The sequence below is a fragment of the Nyctereutes procyonoides genome, unplaced genomic scaffold (assembly GCF_905146905.1).
Source record: "Nyctereutes procyonoides isolate TBG_1078 unplaced genomic scaffold, NYPRO_anot_genome, whole genome shotgun sequence".
NCBI classification, from domain to species: Eukaryota; Metazoa; Chordata; class Mammalia; order Carnivora; family Canidae; genus Nyctereutes; species Nyctereutes procyonoides.
This window is the reverse complement of record NW_026575044.1, coordinates 16,294,978-16,312,694: the sequence shown is the minus strand read 5'-3', so window position 1 is coordinate 16,312,694 and position 17,717 is coordinate 16,294,978. Positions and strand designations below refer to the sequence as shown.

General features: G+C 50.8%; 1 protein-coding gene across 2 annotated transcripts; it reads right to left on the bottom strand.

The window, feature by feature from the left end:
- Window positions 1–5,674: 5,674 nt before the first annotated feature.
- Window positions 5,675–8,179, bottom strand: S100A2 (S100 calcium binding protein A2). 2 transcript variants are annotated; one of them, XM_055324254.1, is made up of 3 exons: window positions 8,082–8,179; window positions 6,713–6,860; window positions 5,675–5,913 (listed from the first exon to the last, which is right to left on the bottom strand). In XM_055324254.1, exons 2-3 carry the CDS (start codon window positions 6,851–6,853, stop codon window positions 5,764–5,766), a joined length of 291 nt encoding a protein of 96 aa, XP_055180229.1. In that variant the 5' UTR covers window positions 6,854–6,860; window positions 8,082–8,179; the 3' UTR covers window positions 5,675–5,763. The 2 variants fall into 2 exon arrangements, with proteins under 2 accessions (XP_055180229.1, XP_055180228.1); XM_055324253.1 differs by having other exon boundaries at window positions 5,675–5,916; window positions 8,082–8,178.
- Between the last annotated feature and the right edge of the window lie 9,538 nt (window positions 8,180–17,717).

Below are 17,717 nucleotides of genomic sequence, written 5' to 3'. Positions count from 1 at the left end.
TATCCACCATGGTCTTTGAAAGGCTCCTGGGAAACTGCATTGCCCTCTGAAGCTGTGTCTGGTTCTGCACCTCAGGGAGAAATAAGATGAAGTGTCCTAGAGCATCTGGACATTCACGTGCTTGTTCCAAAAGGACATGGGCCTAGGGGCAGGGTGAGCACCCCCAATGCCATAGCCCAGTGGCGCCAATGAAGTGTTGTCAGACTGATCCACCTTCTTCCTCATCATCTAAGCCCCTGAAGAAGAGGTGAGCAGGGAATATTTGATTACTGCGCTCCAGCCAGGGAGCCTTTGCTGGGAAGAATGGAGGCCAAGGAGAGCCTGTACAGCTTAGGACACCACCTCTTTTGATGGCCAAGCCGGGTGGGAGCAGTGAGTCATCGGAGAGCTCATGTGACCTGAAGACAGGAGCACGGGGGAGCTCTAGTTCAGTCATTTCATCTCAAGAGCCACACTTGATGTCACTATCTTTTCTGCAAGGGTTAATAGGCTGCCAAAGGTAGATCCCAAAGAGCCGAAAACCAAGGGAAAAACAGGCCCTCCTCCCAGCTGCGGCTCCAGGAGGAAGGAGGGAGAGAGCTGGCCAACCCCTTTGAACCTGCCGTTTCTGGACTCTTCTGCTCTCTGCCTCAGCACAGATTTTCTAGGAAGACTGTTGCAACCAGCTAGCTAAGTCTAGTGTTTGTAAGCCTCTCAGATGTGCATAAGGAAAAGAAATTAGCCCCATTCAGTGCCCAGCCAGCTGAGGCCAGTCTCCACAAGACAAAACAGCCCAAGAATGGGGAACTGAGCCCCAGAAAAAGCCAGGGTCCACTGTGAGCATCCAGACCACCAGCAAATAAGCCGTATTTCCCCTTGATTCATCAAGAGTCCAAGAATGAAAAAAAAAAAAAGAGTCCAAGAACATCTGGACTCTGCTTACCCAGGTCCCCTTCCCTTCCCACAAAGCCTAAGCTTCATTTATTTTTTTAAAATACCATCTTTATTCATTTATTCATGAGAGACACACAGAGAGAGAGGCAGAGACACAGGAAGAGGGAGAAGAAGCAGGCTCTATGCAGGGAGCCCATTGTGGGACTTGATCCTGGGACTCCGGGATCATGCTCTGAGCCAAAGGCAGACGCTCAACCACTGAGTCACCCAGGCATCCCAAAGCCAAAGGACAGGGGCAGCGGAAAAGGTGGGCAGGGGAAAAGGAGGAAGGCCCAGACCCCTGCTCCGTATCCCATGTCCCATAGAAGTGAGGCCTTTTCTTACAGACCTGGGTAAAGTCCCAACACTGTTCCTTATTCAGCCTCTCCCAGCTCCCAGACAGTTCAGGAAAATATTGTCAATTGCTTGTCCACTGTCCATTCTTGTCTCTCCTTATTATTAAAACCCATTTTGGGGGCACCTGGATGGCTAGTAGGTTGAGTGGCCAACTCTTGGTCTTCGCTCAGGTTGTGATCGCAAAGTCCTGAGACCAGATCGCAAAGCCCTGCATTGGGCTCTGTGCTGAGCACAGAGTCAGCTTGTCCCTCTCCCTCCACCTCTGTTCCACCCTCTGCTCCCGCATATGTGTGCTCACTCTCACATTTTATTTATCAAATGATAGATGATAGATGATAGATAGATAGATAGATAGATAGATAGATAGAAACTTTAAAAAACTATTTTTTTCTTTCACATGCCCTGGTGAAAATACTTGGTTGCAGCTAGGACTAGCCATAATATATCTTTAAGATCAAAGAGATGCAAGTGGAAATCCTTGGAGAGACTAGTTTTTGCATAATAAAAAGGCAAAGTCTAAGGAAAAGGTTTTTGCACCTTACCCTTCCTCTATCTTCCAGACTGGAACACAGACCTGGAGGTACAGCAGCCATCTTGTGATCATGAAACAGCATGCACGAGGCAGAAAGCATATATACTATAGGTTACAGAGCAAAAAAACTGAAAAGACACTTGGTGTCATGTGGCATCTCTGCACCCCTGAACCAACCCTGAACTGCCCACCCCAGACTTGTTATATAAGATAATTTAAGTCACTTATTCGTCAGGTTATTGCAACTCAGAGCTGAATACATTCCAAACTGGTAGAGAATTTTACATCTGAAAGTGCAGTCCTCAAATAAAAGAATCAAATGTAGAATTGGCTATGTGGAGGAGGGAAGATAGAGAGATACAAGAGCCCAATTAGTCCAGGCTGGAAAGCCAGGGACCCTTGTTATGAAATGACAAAATATTTCATTGAACTGTTCATTGATGTATCTTGGGGATGCAGACCAAATGGAAACTACACATAGTGATAGAGGAAGTGGTAGGAAAAGCTTAGTAAGTTAGTATGAGCTGGTTCCTTGCAAGAAGGGATGATGCTGTTACACAAACCTGAAGCAGGTGCCATTGGCTTTGGGAGCAGGCAATAAGTGAAAGCTAGGAACACCTCAAAGAGGTTCACAGGAATAATTTAGAGGGTAGTGAGGAAATTATTACTGAAGGCTGAAGAAAGGGTGACCTTTCTTCAGAAAGGTAGGTAGTTGTGGAATGTCTGGGAATTCTATGGTAACGGGAAAATAGAAAGAGTACCTAATGAACTCATGATCCAGCTAAGGAGATGTTTAGACAGAATGCTGAAAGGGCCTACTTATTCTGACACCCATGATAAAATATGAGAAGAAAGAAATGACCTAAGAAGGAACAGCTCAGGTTTTTCAGAAGAAGTATAGAGGGCCCAGAACAGTCTTTGTTAAAGGCCAGCATGGTTCTCAAAGTGATAAATGGCCTCAGGGCAAAGTCAAATGCAGGGCCTCACCAATAGAGAAGGACACCAGGTAAAAACGAAGTCAAAGGTATAGACTTGGAAAGATTTAAAGGCAAGTCTCACAGATCTTCTTGGATAAACAAGTTGGCTTCTAATAATTCACAAGTGTGCCTTTCAGATTAGAGCTCCCTGGTTGTCCATCTAAGGGAGGGAGGGGCTGGTCTCTGGGAGGTTAGCTAGTGTGGCTTTTGTCTAATCAAATGAATTATAAGTTGATACACAGAAAGCTCACAACATTTTTTTTAAGAGTTTATTTTATTTATTCATGAGAGACACAGAGAGAGAGAGAGAGGCAGAGACACAGACAGAGAGAGAAGCAGGCTCCATACAGGGAGCCCAACGTGGGACTCAATCCCAGGTCCCCAGGATCACACCCTGGGATGAAGGTGGCACTAAACTACTGAGCCACTGGGGATGCCCCCCCACAACATTTTTAAAGGAATTACATAATCTTGGGCTGAAAATCATAGAGATGGTGCAAACAAAAGAAGCTTTGGGTTGTCAACTTCCTTTGGGCAGGAGACAGCTAAGAAAGCTACAAACAGACATTTCTTTTTTTTTTTTTTTTTTAGACATTATTTATTTGTTTTAGAGAGAGACAAGCAGGGGGAGAGGCAGAGGGAGAAGCAGACTCCCCACTGACCAGGGAGCCTGATATGGAGCTCGATCCCAGGACCCTGGGATCATGACCTGAGCCAAAGGCAGACACTTCACAGACTGAACCACCCAGGGGCCCAACACAAACATTTCTTATGGAAAAATAAAGAGTTAAAGAGAATGAAATCAAGAGCTTAGGAAGTGGACCCATGAAGAATCAGTTATAGGGAGCAAAACTGGCCCTAATCAAGATTCTGGTGGCACACATCCAACTCAAATTCAGAATTGCTATGAGCCAATGACACTTTCGTGCCCTCAATCCACCACCACTCCTTTTAGACTAGGTGTGTTTATTACCTATCTCACCTTTGTGCGTTGAATGTGTTGTTCATAGGTCTTCAGGTCCAGGGGAATTGTTCTCAAGGAGCTGTACTCAGCAACACCCAAACTTGGGGCTGACATAATGGGAAGACCCTGGACCTCACATTGATGCTTTAATGGGGTGAGACTTGGTAGGTCTAAGGAAGGATGCCTTAATAGGGTAAGACATGGTAGGTCATGTGCATTCTACACATGGTTGCTAGAAGTCAGACTATGGTATACAGTCTCCAAAGGTGGCCAGTGTCGATTTTGTGCTACTGCTCTTCACATGAAAAGATGGAACCTTAAATCTGGGCCAGACTAATGACTTGCTTGATGAATAGAATGCAGCAGAAGTGATATTCTTGGGTTTCCGAGACAAATCTTGAAAGTCTCATAGCCCCCATTGGGACCTCTTGGGATACTCACTCAAGGGACACTCCTTATCAGAACCTAGCTGCCATGCTCTGAGAAGTCCAAGCTACATAGAGAGGTCCAGATGACAGTTTCAGCTGAGCTCCCAGCTTACAACCAGCAGCAGTTGCCAGACATATTAAGTGAGCTACCTCAGAAGTTGAATTGATTGGAACTTTCTGATGACTCCAGCTCCAACATCCATCTGAAACCACATGAGGAATTCCAAATGAGAACCCCACTGACTGATCGTGGTCCCCTTACAGAACCTGGAGGGAAAATGAATCTGTCTTAATTCACCAAGTGTTGGGTGACTTTGTGCAGGTAACCAAACAGCATCTCTGAGTCACTTAACCAAACCTGAATTGCATATCTCAGACTTATTTAATGAGGCACTAAAATGCCAATTTATTTATCCCATTGTTAGGTTTCCTGTGCCTTACAACTGAATACATTCCTAACTGTAGAGAATTTGGTAACGAGGAGTGGGACCCATTAAAAAGAAAGAGAAAGAGAGAGAGAGAAAACCTAATGTATGTAATTAATTGAAGAGAGGACAGAATAAAATATGCAGACCTCGGGCAGCCCAGGTGGCTCGCGGTTTAGCGCCACCTTCAGCCCAGGGCTTGATCCTGGAGACCCGGGATGGAGACCCACGTTGGGCTCTCTGCATAGAGCCTGTGTCTCTCTCTGCCTGTGTCTCTGCCTCTCTCTCTCTCTCTCTCTCTCTCTCTGTCTCTTTCTTTCTCTCTCTCTCTCTCATAAATAAATAAAATCTTAAAAAAATATATACAGACCTCAACTTTGCTAGTTGGAAAGTCGGTGACCCTGTTAGGCAGTGACAAAGCACTTGGTTAGGCTGTCACCTGATTGGACATAGGGTGCAGAACAGATGCAACCTCACTATACAAGCTTAGAGAACATGGTAGAAAACAATCAGGATGCTGATAGGAATGAGCTTGGTAGCTTCCAACAGAGACCAGAGAAGGATGAATTCACACGAAAGCCAATCTGAGAGCAGATATCAAAAAAAAAAAAAAAAAAAATACAACTTTGCTAAAACAGGGCCACTGCTGATGCCCTGAAACCTGGCAAGAGGTCCTTCATGGGAGGTGTGCCGGGTCATTCAGACCAATGTATACCTCTTGAGCAGTTCTGAGTACAACTGTTCACAGCATTGAATGTCAAGGCCTGTCCTTTGTTCTGAGTATATCCTTCCTCCTTTGTTGGAATTTTATCTTTTTATGAAATGATGGTGATTGTGAATGGGATTTGCCTTTTTTAATATCTTTATTTGGCAAAAAAAGAAAAAAAAGTTAGCAAACTATCTCAATTTTTTAATGGTATTTAAAATCACAAAGTCTGGGACCTAGGACATAGCTCTGGCCTTGAGGAGATTTCCAGAAAAGAGTCAGGGCCCAGGGGAGGTAGGATCTAAGGAGGCTCTGGTTTTCCAGCACCCCAATTGTGCTGACCAGGGTATGGGGCATCACTGAGCAATTAGAATACCATCAACAGAAAAGTTTATTGAATACAAAAAGGAAAGCTAGAGTCCTCGTAGGCCAGGAGGCCCTTGGCAGAGTAAGAGCTCTGCTTCAGGGCCGGTCTGGGGAGTCCTGGAAGAAGTCATTGCACATGATAGTGACCAGGGCCAGAAAAACCGCGTACTCCTGGAAATCCACCTGTTGGTCACTGTTCTCATCCAGATTTCCCATCAGCTTCTTCAGGCCCTCCTCATCCACCTTCTCCTGAAGGGCGAGAGAATAGCTCAGCAGGCTGCTCTCCACCCACCCCCACACCAAACCCACACCCACTGGCCAGAGCCCAGCCCTCTGTCTGCACTGGGCAGTAGGTAAGTGGGCCGGGAGCTCCGGGGAGCTACGAGGAGACCACATGAGTGAGGACAGGTAGGCCTTCGGTGAGAAAGGTCTCCAGCTGCCTGTGCTGGGAGTGAGGGGCCCCCAGGTAACCACCGCCCCCCCCAGACCAGCAAGGTGGGCATCGCTACCTCACGTTGCTGATGAAGAAATTCCTGAATTCAGAAAAGGCGAAGTTTTTAATACCAGCCAAAAGGAAACCAAATTAGAAAGGCTTAACCAAAAAACATTTTAAAAGAATAAAGGACCTGCTGCATAAGTCCACAGCCTGAGGCCTGACTTAAAATTATTCAGTAGTCAGTATGGGGAAGGCAAGGGGCAAACTGAAAGTTGACTGCATCTGTCTGCAAACAACCCCAGGCTGCATGTGCTAGCTGCACTTTTCTCTCCCGGTGTCCCTTCTTAGTCTGGCATAGAACATGGAAACTAAGAGCAAGAGAGCTGTGTGCTCCTGGGCCAGTCACTTCCCGTCTCGGGGCTCTGGCTTGCTCAACTCAGTGAGGGGACTGGACAGATGGCCACTGAGGGCCCTGACAGCCATCCATCCTCTGGAGAGCCGTGGGAACAGCAGTGATAGGGTACTCCCACTGGGGCCTCAGCCCCCTGCAGCAGCAACCCCCCCACACACACACATTAGGACCCTCTCATCCCAGCCAGCCCCACTCACCCCAACAAAGCTGGGCAGCTCCTTCTGCAAAAGTGTCTTCATCTCCGCCTTGCTCAGCTTGAACTTGTCACCCTCTTGGCCAGAGTACTTGTGGAAGGTGGAGACCATCACAGCCAGCGCCTGCTCCAGGGGACTGGACATCTTGGATCTGGGGCACAGGGGTGGCAAGTGATGGAGACACTTCAGCCCTTGTGCTCCTCTCTGCGTCTGTCCGGACACTGCCTCCCTGGGTAGAAGCTATACATCCACTGCCCGCTGCAGGCAGATGCTAAACTCTTCCCCGTGTTTGGAAATCACCAAGGGCAGGGCTTCGTGTCTCCTCCGATCGCACCTGCGGCACAGCCCTGAGGGCAGGGCTCCCCACTTTGAGTGTCTATGGAAAGGGAAATGAGCAGGTGGCCAGAGTCCCACCTACTGTCCTCTCTATGGAGCCTCTTCCACAGACCAGTGGGCTCTGTGCCAGCACCGGGAAGGTGGCCTCTCCACAGGCTAGTCAGTCACAGCTGCAGCCCAGGGTATGAGAGTCCCCGAGGAGTCATCTCCCTCATATACGAGGGGCCCGTAAGGCCGGAGGCAGTGCCCTTGGGCAAGTGTGTTTTGTCCACTGGACTAAGGACTCTCAGAGGACAGGGATGGATCTTCACTCACACTGGAAACCTCTGAGCCACCAGGGGAGGGGGCATTGTCTCAATCAGACAGGGAACTGGTGGAGGCCACTGAACAACCCTCCCCACCAAGAAGGATCCTATTACAATTGGTACTAAAGGAACTGCATGTCCTGTGCCCTGGGAACAGCAGGCAGAACTCAGAGGCCATCTTTTCCACGGCTCTGCCCCTGAGAATGCTCTGAGCAGCCCTGGGAAGCTTGGGGGTCCTGGGGTGAGGGCCCCGGGCCAAGGAGTGCCCTGGGCCCACCCCGCTAGCATTGCCTTCTCCAAGGGGAGAAGTTGAGAAGGAAGAGGGCAGGGGACCGTGCAGCCACTCAGGGCAGGACCCAGGTACTTGAGATCCCTGGCTCTTTCCCTCAGTCCTGCTAGAACCCAGGACTTTACAAAAACAAAAACCAAGGTCAAGACTTTCATTACAGCACCACCCTCCACACCTCATATTCCTGGGCCTAGACCCCCAAGAAGGGTCTCTAGACTGAGATGCCCAGAATAAGACCCAAGAGAAGGCCTCAGAGCTACCCCCACACTGAGACCTCACTGAGGAGCCTGGGAAAAGCCCTCATTCCCACACTTCAAACAAGGTCCCCTAGAGGGAAAGATCCAGAATGAGGAAAGTATGGAGACAAGGGTCAAGACACAGGAATAAGGCAGAGACCCAGGGCCCCCCCCCAACCAGCCCTCAGCAGGATGGAGGTACTCACCAGACCCGATGATGACAGACACACTCTGCAAGGAAAGCAGAGGGCCAGGTGTGCACAGTGGGGTTTATATGCCTGCCCCTCTGGCCCCCAAACCTGCCCTAACCTGATCCCGCCAGAGTCTGGCCTCCTGCCACCCCCACCCACTCCTGGCTAGCCCCCTCCCTCCCAGACACCTTGAGCTCCACCACCAGCTGGAAAGAAAGGCCTCACCCAGGTCGCAGAGAGGAGTGGGAGGTATCTGGGGAAGGGGCAGCCCAGGCCCAGGGTGAGGGGCAGTGGCCCCCGTTGGTGGGCTGAGCATCTCATGCCAGGCCTCTTCTGACACATGCCTGCAAGTCACAGCTCATCTGTGAGTCAGAGGATACAGGCTCCCAGGGACTTCCCGGGCAGGCGTGTAAGTGTGTATGTATGTGAGCGTATGTGCGTGTGAGTGTGTGAGTGTGTGTATGTGTGCAAGCTGACTTAAGGAGCTAGGGGAGTGGGGTCCCTGGGTGGCTCAGCGGTTTGGCGCCTGCCTTTGGCCCAGGGTATGATCCTGGGGTCCTGGGATCAAGTCCCACATCAGGCTCCTTGCATGGAGCCTGCTTCTCCCCCTGTCTGTGTCTCTGCCTCTCCCTGTGTGTCTCATGAATAAATAAAATCTTTAAAAAAAAAAAAAAAGGAGCTAGGGGAGCCTCGTGGTTGGCCTGGGAATTCCTCTTGGTAAGGTAATGAGGGAAGCCTGTGCAGAGAACACGCTGAGAGGCCCCGTGGGCAGGAGGCGCGTCCGGGAGGCAGGAGGCGGAGGCTCTGCTCGCCCTGTTGGTCTGGGCGCTGTCAGGGTGCGGTCTACGGTTGGTGGGGTGAGCATTCTGTGCAGGACTGTGAGGAAGACCCTGGAGGTTTGCAGGGAGCAGGGAAGGCCAGGATCCTCTCTCCAGTGTGGGGGGTGGGCAAGTGAGCAGGGCAGACAGCTTCCCCAGTGGAGGCCAAGCCTGGGGCAGGGCACAGCCACCGCCCTTGGTCACCCCATCCTGCCAGGCTCCTCCCCAAACCCAGCAGCCACTCAGGGCCCAGCCCAGGGGAGGTGTTGCCAGGGATGAGCGGGCTCCAGTCTCTTTGTCCACTGCCCCTGGTCCCCCCCCCCCCAGTGCTGGCACTGCCCTTCCTGCCTCCGCCCAGCCCCCCTCCCCCTTCCAGATGTCCAGCAGCTCCCTTCCCATCCCCCCCGGGCCCTGGTCCCAGGTGACTCAGCCATGGCTCCAGCCCCAGATACCCAGGCAGTGACTCAGCGGCACCCGCCTCCTCTCAGAAGGCCGGAAAGCCGGGGCAGTGCTTGGGGAGAGGGCACTGGCACAGGGCCCTTCGTGGGGCACCCCTGGGGGCTTTGAGTGAGTGCGGAGGAGCTGGGATAGATGTGACAGGGTCACATAGATGCTGGGCTGCCCCTGCCCAGGGTCACCATGGGACCTGTGGCAGACTGACCCATGCAGATGGACTCAGGCCTTGGAGCCCCCCTAACCCCCATGTCCCCTCCTTCCCAATGCTGGTGGACCCCTCCCTGACTGACCCTCCCCATCAAACCCTACTGCACCCCACAGGTAAAGCCCAGTGAGTGGAGTGCTCTTGAGAGAAGGCCTCTCAGGCTCAGAGGGCACTGCGGCCCGTGGACCCCATACACAGCCTGGCCCTGAGGGCCCTGACTCTGGCCCCACCTGCTTTGGGGCCTCTTCTGCACACAGCCTACCTGCCTCAGGCACAGCTCTGCCTTCACCATGAGACCTGTCACGGATGCTGGCCCCTGCACCTCATAGCCCTCTTTCCTGCTGAAATCTCAGCTACCCCCCAAAGGTCAGTTAAAGGCCACCTACTTCCCCAGGCCAGCCAGATTCCATCTCTACCTGCTCTGTCCCATACAAGGACTAGAGCATCTGCTCTGGGTTGAGTCAGCCGAGGGCTTGTCTTCTCTTGCCCTCACTCCCACATGGTGAGCTCACTGGGCGAGGACTGGGTCTCGTTCAGTTCTGCATGAGCAAAGGGTCACTCACACCCGGTGCCAACCGTGTCTGTGGTTACTGAACGCAGTGGGGGCACTAGGGATGGTATTTAGGAGCCAGGGTACTTTCTCACCTCCCAAATCACAACACTGGCTCTGCCACCAAATCATGATTTCTCAGATCCCAGGAGTGACACTTAGACACTGGAAAACAGCTTCCGGAAGCTATAAATCCCTGAGGAACCCCCCTGAGGAACTGCCAGCTCCAGCCCTGGGGCCCAGGGAGGGAAGCTGCTGCGCAATCGCCCCAGGGGCAGGCTGGAGACCCTGGAGCCAGGGAGAAAGTCCAGAAGGCCACAGGAACGAACGGGGTGGAGGGTGGGGGGCACAGTGAGGGGTATGCCAGAGAGCCACCGACTGCCAGAGCGGCACCGGGAGGCCTGTTCCTCGGGAACTGAGGCCCCATGGTGCCCATCAAGGGGCCAGAGGCCTGACACTGGCGAGAATCACATGCCGCTGACTCACAGCGAGTGGAGCAGCTCCCTCCCAGTCAGCAGACAGGAGGGCTGGAGAGAATGACCCCAGCGACCAATCCCAGTTCAGTCCCCACTTGCCCGCGAAGGCAGAGAAACCGGGGCACACTTGGGCCATGGGCACGTCGCCGGCAGCGACTCCGCCCACGCCCAGCCCGCGGAGCTGTCTCGGCTCCACGTCCACCGGCCCTGGGGCCAGAGGCCTCCAGCACTGGGGCTGCTTTTCCCCGGCCTGGTTCCTGCCCCCTGGTGGTGGAGACCTGTGCTGGCCGGCCCCTCCCTGCTCCGCCTCCTCCCTGCCAGCCGGCCCCCACCCCTGACTCACCAGGGAGGAGGCCCGCTGACTCACGTCCAAGGGGCCTTCCCACACCCACAGCCACACCTGCCCGACTTACAAGGCGTTTCCTGGATGATCCCAGCCGGGCCGCACAGGCGGACCTGTGAGGAGGGAAGCCGCAGGTCTAGAAGCTGTTAACAGCCAAGGACGGGGCGGAGGGACCGAGGTAGCAGAAGGGGGGCTGAGTACTGCCAGGTTCTGCCCACACACCCCACCCCAGGGCGGTTCGGCAGAAGTCCTGGTGTTCCCTCTAGCTCACCTGGAGATTCTGGCTGGTCGCACCACAACTTTGAGCTTCGACCTTTTCACCATAAGGATCCCTTTTATTATTCCTCTGCCCCAAAATATAGTTTGAAATGTTTTCTCAGAACAAACTGCATTAAATAATTTATCTAACTATCCCCTAAGAGCACGATCACAAGAAATCCTGCTGATCTCACCAGGTGATGAGCTAGTGCAGGCCCAGTGCTGGCAGGCGACAGGGCACCCACTGTGCTCTGGGTGATCTCTGCAGGTTATTCCACTTAATTTACACAACAATCCCAGAAAGTTGATACAATCTCACCCCACTTTACAGAGGAGGAAATTGAGGCTCAGGCAAGTTTGCCAGAGCTCACACAGTAACCGCGGTACGATTTAAACATGGGGAGTCATAATGGTAAATCTCGATAAACCCTAATCCCTGCAAATCCCTGAGAGCTCTAACCTTCCTATTCCCACTCAGACCGTGACTCTGCCATTCTCTCCTCACATCTACACCAGGCCCCTTGGACTCATCTCTCTCTCTCTCTCTCTCTCTCTCTCTCTCTTTTTTTTTAAAAGATATTTATTTATTTATTTATTTATTTATTTATTTATTTATTTATGATAGGCAGAGAAAGAGAGAGAGAGGCAGAGACACAGGCAGAGGGAGAAGCAGGCTCCACGCCAGGAGCCCGACACGGGACTCGATCCCGGGACTCCAGGATCGCGCCCTGGGCCAAAGGCAGGCGCCAAACCCCTGAGCCACCCAGGGATCCCTGGACTCATCTCTCAACCTCACCGGTGCCCAGGGGAGCATCTCCTCCACCTGCGCTGCTCTGGCATCCTCAACCACCACCCTTTCCTCTTGCCTCCCAGTGCACTCCAGTCTGCATTTAAAGCAGACTTAAAAGAAACCTTACCTGGACCTCCCACCTCCCTCAGTATCCCTTTGTGCCACAAATAACACCACCATTGACCTAACCCAAACCAGAAACATGGCTGTCCTCCTAGGCTCCTGCTTCCCCTCACTGCCCTCCAGGTGCTAATTAGGCCACCTGCATCCTCAATACTACACATCTCTGTGTCACTGCCTGAGCTGTGGCCCCATCCCTGTGCTCCTGGATGGCTGGACTCTCCTGCCACCCTAACCTTGCCGCCATTCCAACTCCATCTCAGCTCTGCCACCAGAGTGATCTTAAATTCAAATCTCAGCATGTCACCCCTCAGGTGAAAGCCCAGTGATGTCTCATAACTTTGAGGAGAAAACTACCAAGTACAACACACCTGCTCAGGCACCAATCTCGCTGATGCACAGGCCTTGGCCTCTCACACCTCAAAGCCCTTACAAGCCATTCATTCTCTCCAAGAGCCCATCCTCAGTGTGTCCAGTCCATCTCCTAATCATAGTTTCAAGTCTGCTCAAGAGACACCTAGGCAGCTCAGTCAGTCAAGGGTCTGCTTTCAGCTCAGGTCATGATCTCAGGGTCCTGGGATAGAGCTCTGCATTGGGCTCCCTGCTCTGCTTGTCCCTCTCCCTCTGCCGCCCCCGCCCCCTGCTCATGCTCTGTCTCTCGCTTTCTCTCTCTCTTAAATAAATAAATAAAATCTTCTTAAAATTAAAAAAAAAAAACTTAGCTCAAAGATCAACTCCTCTGCAAACACCCCAAATTTACTTCACAGCCCCCATACCTGCTAGACACACATGCGCACATAGTTAGGTGTTCCTCCTACGGACTTCACCAGCCCCCTGCCCTATAACAGCAACTTTTATGATACTATTCTTTATGTGTCTCCCCCACTAGACTAGGCTCATTCTCAGTGTCCCCAGCACCTGACACAGAGCAGGTATTTGGCCAATGGCTAGTGCTGTCCCTTATCGCCACCATCACCCCACTCCCTTCAACACCACGTTTCCAGACCACCCCAAACCTTCCAGAAGCTGACTTGCTACCATGGCATCCACTAGATGCTGCTTGCTTGCCCATGCCAGTGCTTTGGGGAGGAGGCAATTCAATACCCCACTCCCCAGGAGGGCTTCTAGGGGACAGAGCCCTTTCACTCCTCTCTCTGTCCACAAGCAAGAGGTAAGACTCCACACTCTGGCTCTCTTTCTCAACCAGCTGGCTGCACCCTCCTCACCTCCCCAAAGGGCCCACCCCCCAGGGACAGAGTTACAGGTGGGCAGCTGCTTTCCATAAGTGGGAAAGGTCAGCTTCGGAGGCAGCAGGAGAGGAAAACATACCATAAAGGAGGATCAATCCTCAGGGGATCTGGTCAGGAACAAACCACACCTTGTGCCCCCAACCTCCAGCCACCCCCACCAGTATCTATGTCCTCATGAAGGAGGCAGGCCATTCCCCCATACTGCTGGACCTCAGGTTTGGGGACTTGTTTGCCCTATCCACAAGTCCTTGCAGAAAGTCAGTGTATAGAGGCCTGTAGCTCCTGACTCAGGAGCTGAGACACTATCCCCACACCCCTGCCTGCAGTTTCCTCACAGCCTCACTCTGCCTGGAGACTGGCTGCTGGCTCAGCAAACACCCAGGTCTGAGGGGCAGGTTTCTACCATTTGCTAGGATGGAGGTTCCAAGGATGGAAGATGTCACTTGGTAAGACTGGTGCCAACAGAAATCAACACAAAGCAGAAAGATTAGCCATCGGCCAAGAAACACCCAGAGTGAGAGATGCATTCCGATATGTTCTGATAAACCAGGGAAACCTCCCTTCCCAAATCTCAGAAAGGGACAAACAGCAGCTTCAAAAAAAGAAAGTTGACTCAGGAAGATGAGCAGTGATTTTAAAAATTACAGGGTGTTGCTCATGAGGAAGTGGTTTAAAGAGAGATGTTTTAAGAGATTGATATGTCATACTAGGAAATGGTAACAGCAGAGAAAACATCAGATTCTGGGTTTTAACGTTGACCTCACCATTTTCTCATTCTATCCATCCAGGATCTTCATCTGTAAGAAGTTCCACGTAAGCTCACTGAAGCAAAAAATGGGAAATATTGTGTTATGTAACTGGTAATCTCACTGAGATAATTCTTTTTTTTTTTAATTTTTTTTTATTTATTTATGATAGTCACAGAGAGAGGCAGAGACACAGGCAGAGGGAGAAGCAGGCTCCATGCACCGGAAGCCCGATGTGGGATTCGATCCCGGGTCTCCAGGATCGCGCCCTGGGCCAAAGGCAGGCGCCAAACCACTGCGCCACCCAGGGATCCCTCACTGAGATAATTCAAAGGATCAATGAACCATAGCCTTGGGACTAGAACAGGGAACTCAACAACATCCATCCAGCTGTCCATCCATCTGTCCATCCATCCATCCTTCTCTCATCACTGTTCATCTCTTTACACACCTGGCTTTAATCTTACCACAGCAGGAAAAAGGAACAGGCCATAAGCTGTCCCAGCTTTGTAAACCCAGTACCAATCTATCCCAGGAAGAGCACTGATTGGCCTTGCTTGGTTCACACACTCAGCCATGAACCAACGCTTATGTCCAGGGAGTCAGGGCACTGTGACTGGGCACTGTGGGTCAGGTTACCAGCCCAATGGTCAAAGGATTCTTACCAGAAGAAGGAAGCTATCACAGTCACTACACTAGCCATACGACCTTACAGATGGTCCTTAATTTCCCTCTAAACATCAGTTTCCTCTTCAGTATTGTGAGGATGCTATCATCCCCCCTCAAAGATCAAACAAGATGATACACATAAAGCACATAGTGAATACTAAAAGGATTTTTGGATACAGCAGTAGAAGAAGTATAGTAAGAATTTATGTCATTGCTGAGATGGGGTTGTCTAACATCTCAGCAACATGAAAATACAATCAAACCCCATACATCCCCCAAAACACAAAAACAATAATGTATTCCTGGTTTCCTTGTCAATATTTATTCATTCTTTGAAACTTCATTTGGTCATCTGCTAGTATCAGATGTTAAGAGCTTAGGAAAAAATAATAAAGTAAATCTTAAAATTGAGAAAAATCTGTTTATTTGCTTGATTCTTTCTCTTAGTTTGGAAATGATCATATTTTTCCCATTGTAATTGGCAAAACACGCAGGTCCAGCTTCAAAGATAGTGGAGTTTGGTGACAACCTAGCCTGATCCAGTTTAATGCCTCCCTGCACCCCATGTCATAGAGAAGGAAATTGATACCCTGCATAGGGGCAGACACTCACATCATCATGCCAGCTCCCCACGCAACCTGCTAAGATTGTCATCTTCATGTGCCCTGGCTCTCTATCCACCAACCAGACTCTGGTTTGCATTTGGATTCTCAAAGGGACTTTCCTGCTGGGAATAAACTGAGCTGATTTCTGGAATGTTTGGGCTTGCCAGGCAGTCACAGGAATGAAGAATAATTAATCTCTCAGAACACGATTATCACTAACTGAAGTGGTAAAAGAATGCCTTTCTGAACCTGCACAGCTTCGAGCTAGATAAAAGAAAGAAAGGAGGGCAAGCAGGAAGGAGGAAAGACACTGAAGTTTACTAAGGGCCTACTTTTTGTAGACATCGTTTTGAGTACAACACATACACTAATTCAATCCTTTCAACCACCCTATAATGTGAGCAATGTCTGTGATTAACAGATCAGGAAACAGAGGCTCAGAGGATGAAGTATAGAGTCAGGATTCGAACTCAGTCTCCCTCACTGCCACCTCTCCACCCCAGGTTCCTGCCCTGGCCACTTCCTGGTTATTCTTCCTTTCCCTGTGCCTGCTGGTGGGGCTGTCATTAGTGTCTACCTTTTTCTCTCTTGTTCTCTTGCTCACTTACAGTGGTTGCCTTTCATCTCTTCCCCTTTCTCAGAGCATCATCATCTAGACAACTCCTAGAGTGAAAGGATTTGCCTCTGCACTCAGGCAGCCCCACCAGTGCAGCCCTAGGTCCTGGCTGCTGCCCCAATGTGGACATCGTCTCTGACTTGCTCCATAGAACCCCAGGCCTAGCCAGGCAGCCCTGGCCATCCCAAGTCCACCCACGGACCCTTCTTCTCTGTACCTACAGCTGCTGCCTCATCCCAGCTGTCCTAAGGCATCAACCTCCTGACCAGTCTCTTCCTGGACTCCCTTCTTCATCCATTCTGATCACAGCTGTCCATTCTGTCACTCACTTGCTCAAAACCCTTCTGAGTCTCTCTACTCACCACCACATCTTTTAAGATTTATTTATTTATTTGAGAGAGAGAGCACAAGTGGGAGGGTCAGAAGGAGAGGGAGAGAGAATTTGAAACAGATCCTGTGCTGAGCGCAGAGCCAGATGCAGGGCTTGATCTCAAGATCCTGAGATCATGACCTGAGCTGAAACCAAGACCTAGACACTTAACCGACTGTGCCACTCAGCGCCCTGACCACCATATCATTTAAACTCTTAAGTATGTTGGGCAACCCCAGTGGCTCAGCAGTTTAGCACCACCTTTGGCCTGGGTTGTGACCCTGGAGACCAGGGATTGAGTCCCATGTCGGGCTCCCTGCATGAAGCCTGCTTCTCCCTCCTCCTGTGTCTCTGCCTTTCTCTCTCTCTCTGAGCTTCTCATAAATAAATAAAATCTTTTAAAACAAACAAACAAACAAACTCTTAAGTGCAGCTCTCAAGGATCCAACTCCCTAATTCATTATTTATGTGTACACTCAGCAAATCTCTTTTCAGCAGTGACACTGTCTAGGCCCCAGGGATACAGTGGTGAACAAGAGAGACATCCCTTGCCCTAGTAGAACATGTAATCACATGGGGAAGATGGGACATAAATGTAAAGTACAGGTTGTAATAAGGGCTAGCAACAAAAATGAACAGGTGTACCGACAGAATTATCACCTGGGCAGGTGGTCAGGGAAGGATTTGCTAAGGGAGGAGCCCTGAAGGATGAGGAGTGCCTATACTGGGAGAGGAGGGTGTGTTCCAGGCTGACCCAAAGGTGCAAAAGAGTTTGGGGTGTGAAAGAAGAAAAGAGCAGTGTGGCAGGCCATGGATGGTGATGGGGAGAAGGGCGGTGATGGAATTGGGAAGGTCAGGAAGGGTCTAATCATGTAGAGCCTTGTAGGCCAGTGTAAGGATTTTGGATTTTATCCTAAGTACAACAGGAAGTCACTGGAGGCAGGTGGGATACGCCTGGCTGGTTCAGTCAAAAGAGCATGCAGCTCTTAATCTTTTTTTAAAATTTTTTTTTTATGATAGTCACACACAGAGAGAGAGAGAGAGAGGCAGAGACACAGGCAGAGGGAGAAGCAGGCTCCATGCACCGGGAGCCTGACGTGGGACTCGATCCCGGGTCTCCAGGATCGTGCCCTGGGCCAAAGGCAGGCACCAAACCGCTGTGCCACCCAGGGATCCCCATGCAGCTCTTAATCTTAGGGTCATGAATTCAAGCCCCACGATGGGTACAGAGACTACTTAAAAAATAATAATTTTTTAGGGGCATCTGGATGGTTCAGTCACTTAAGTGTCCAACTCTTGATTTCAGCTTAGGTCACGACCTCAGGGTCGCGAGATCTTGCCCTTTGTTGGGCTCCATGATCACCACGGAGCCTGCTTGT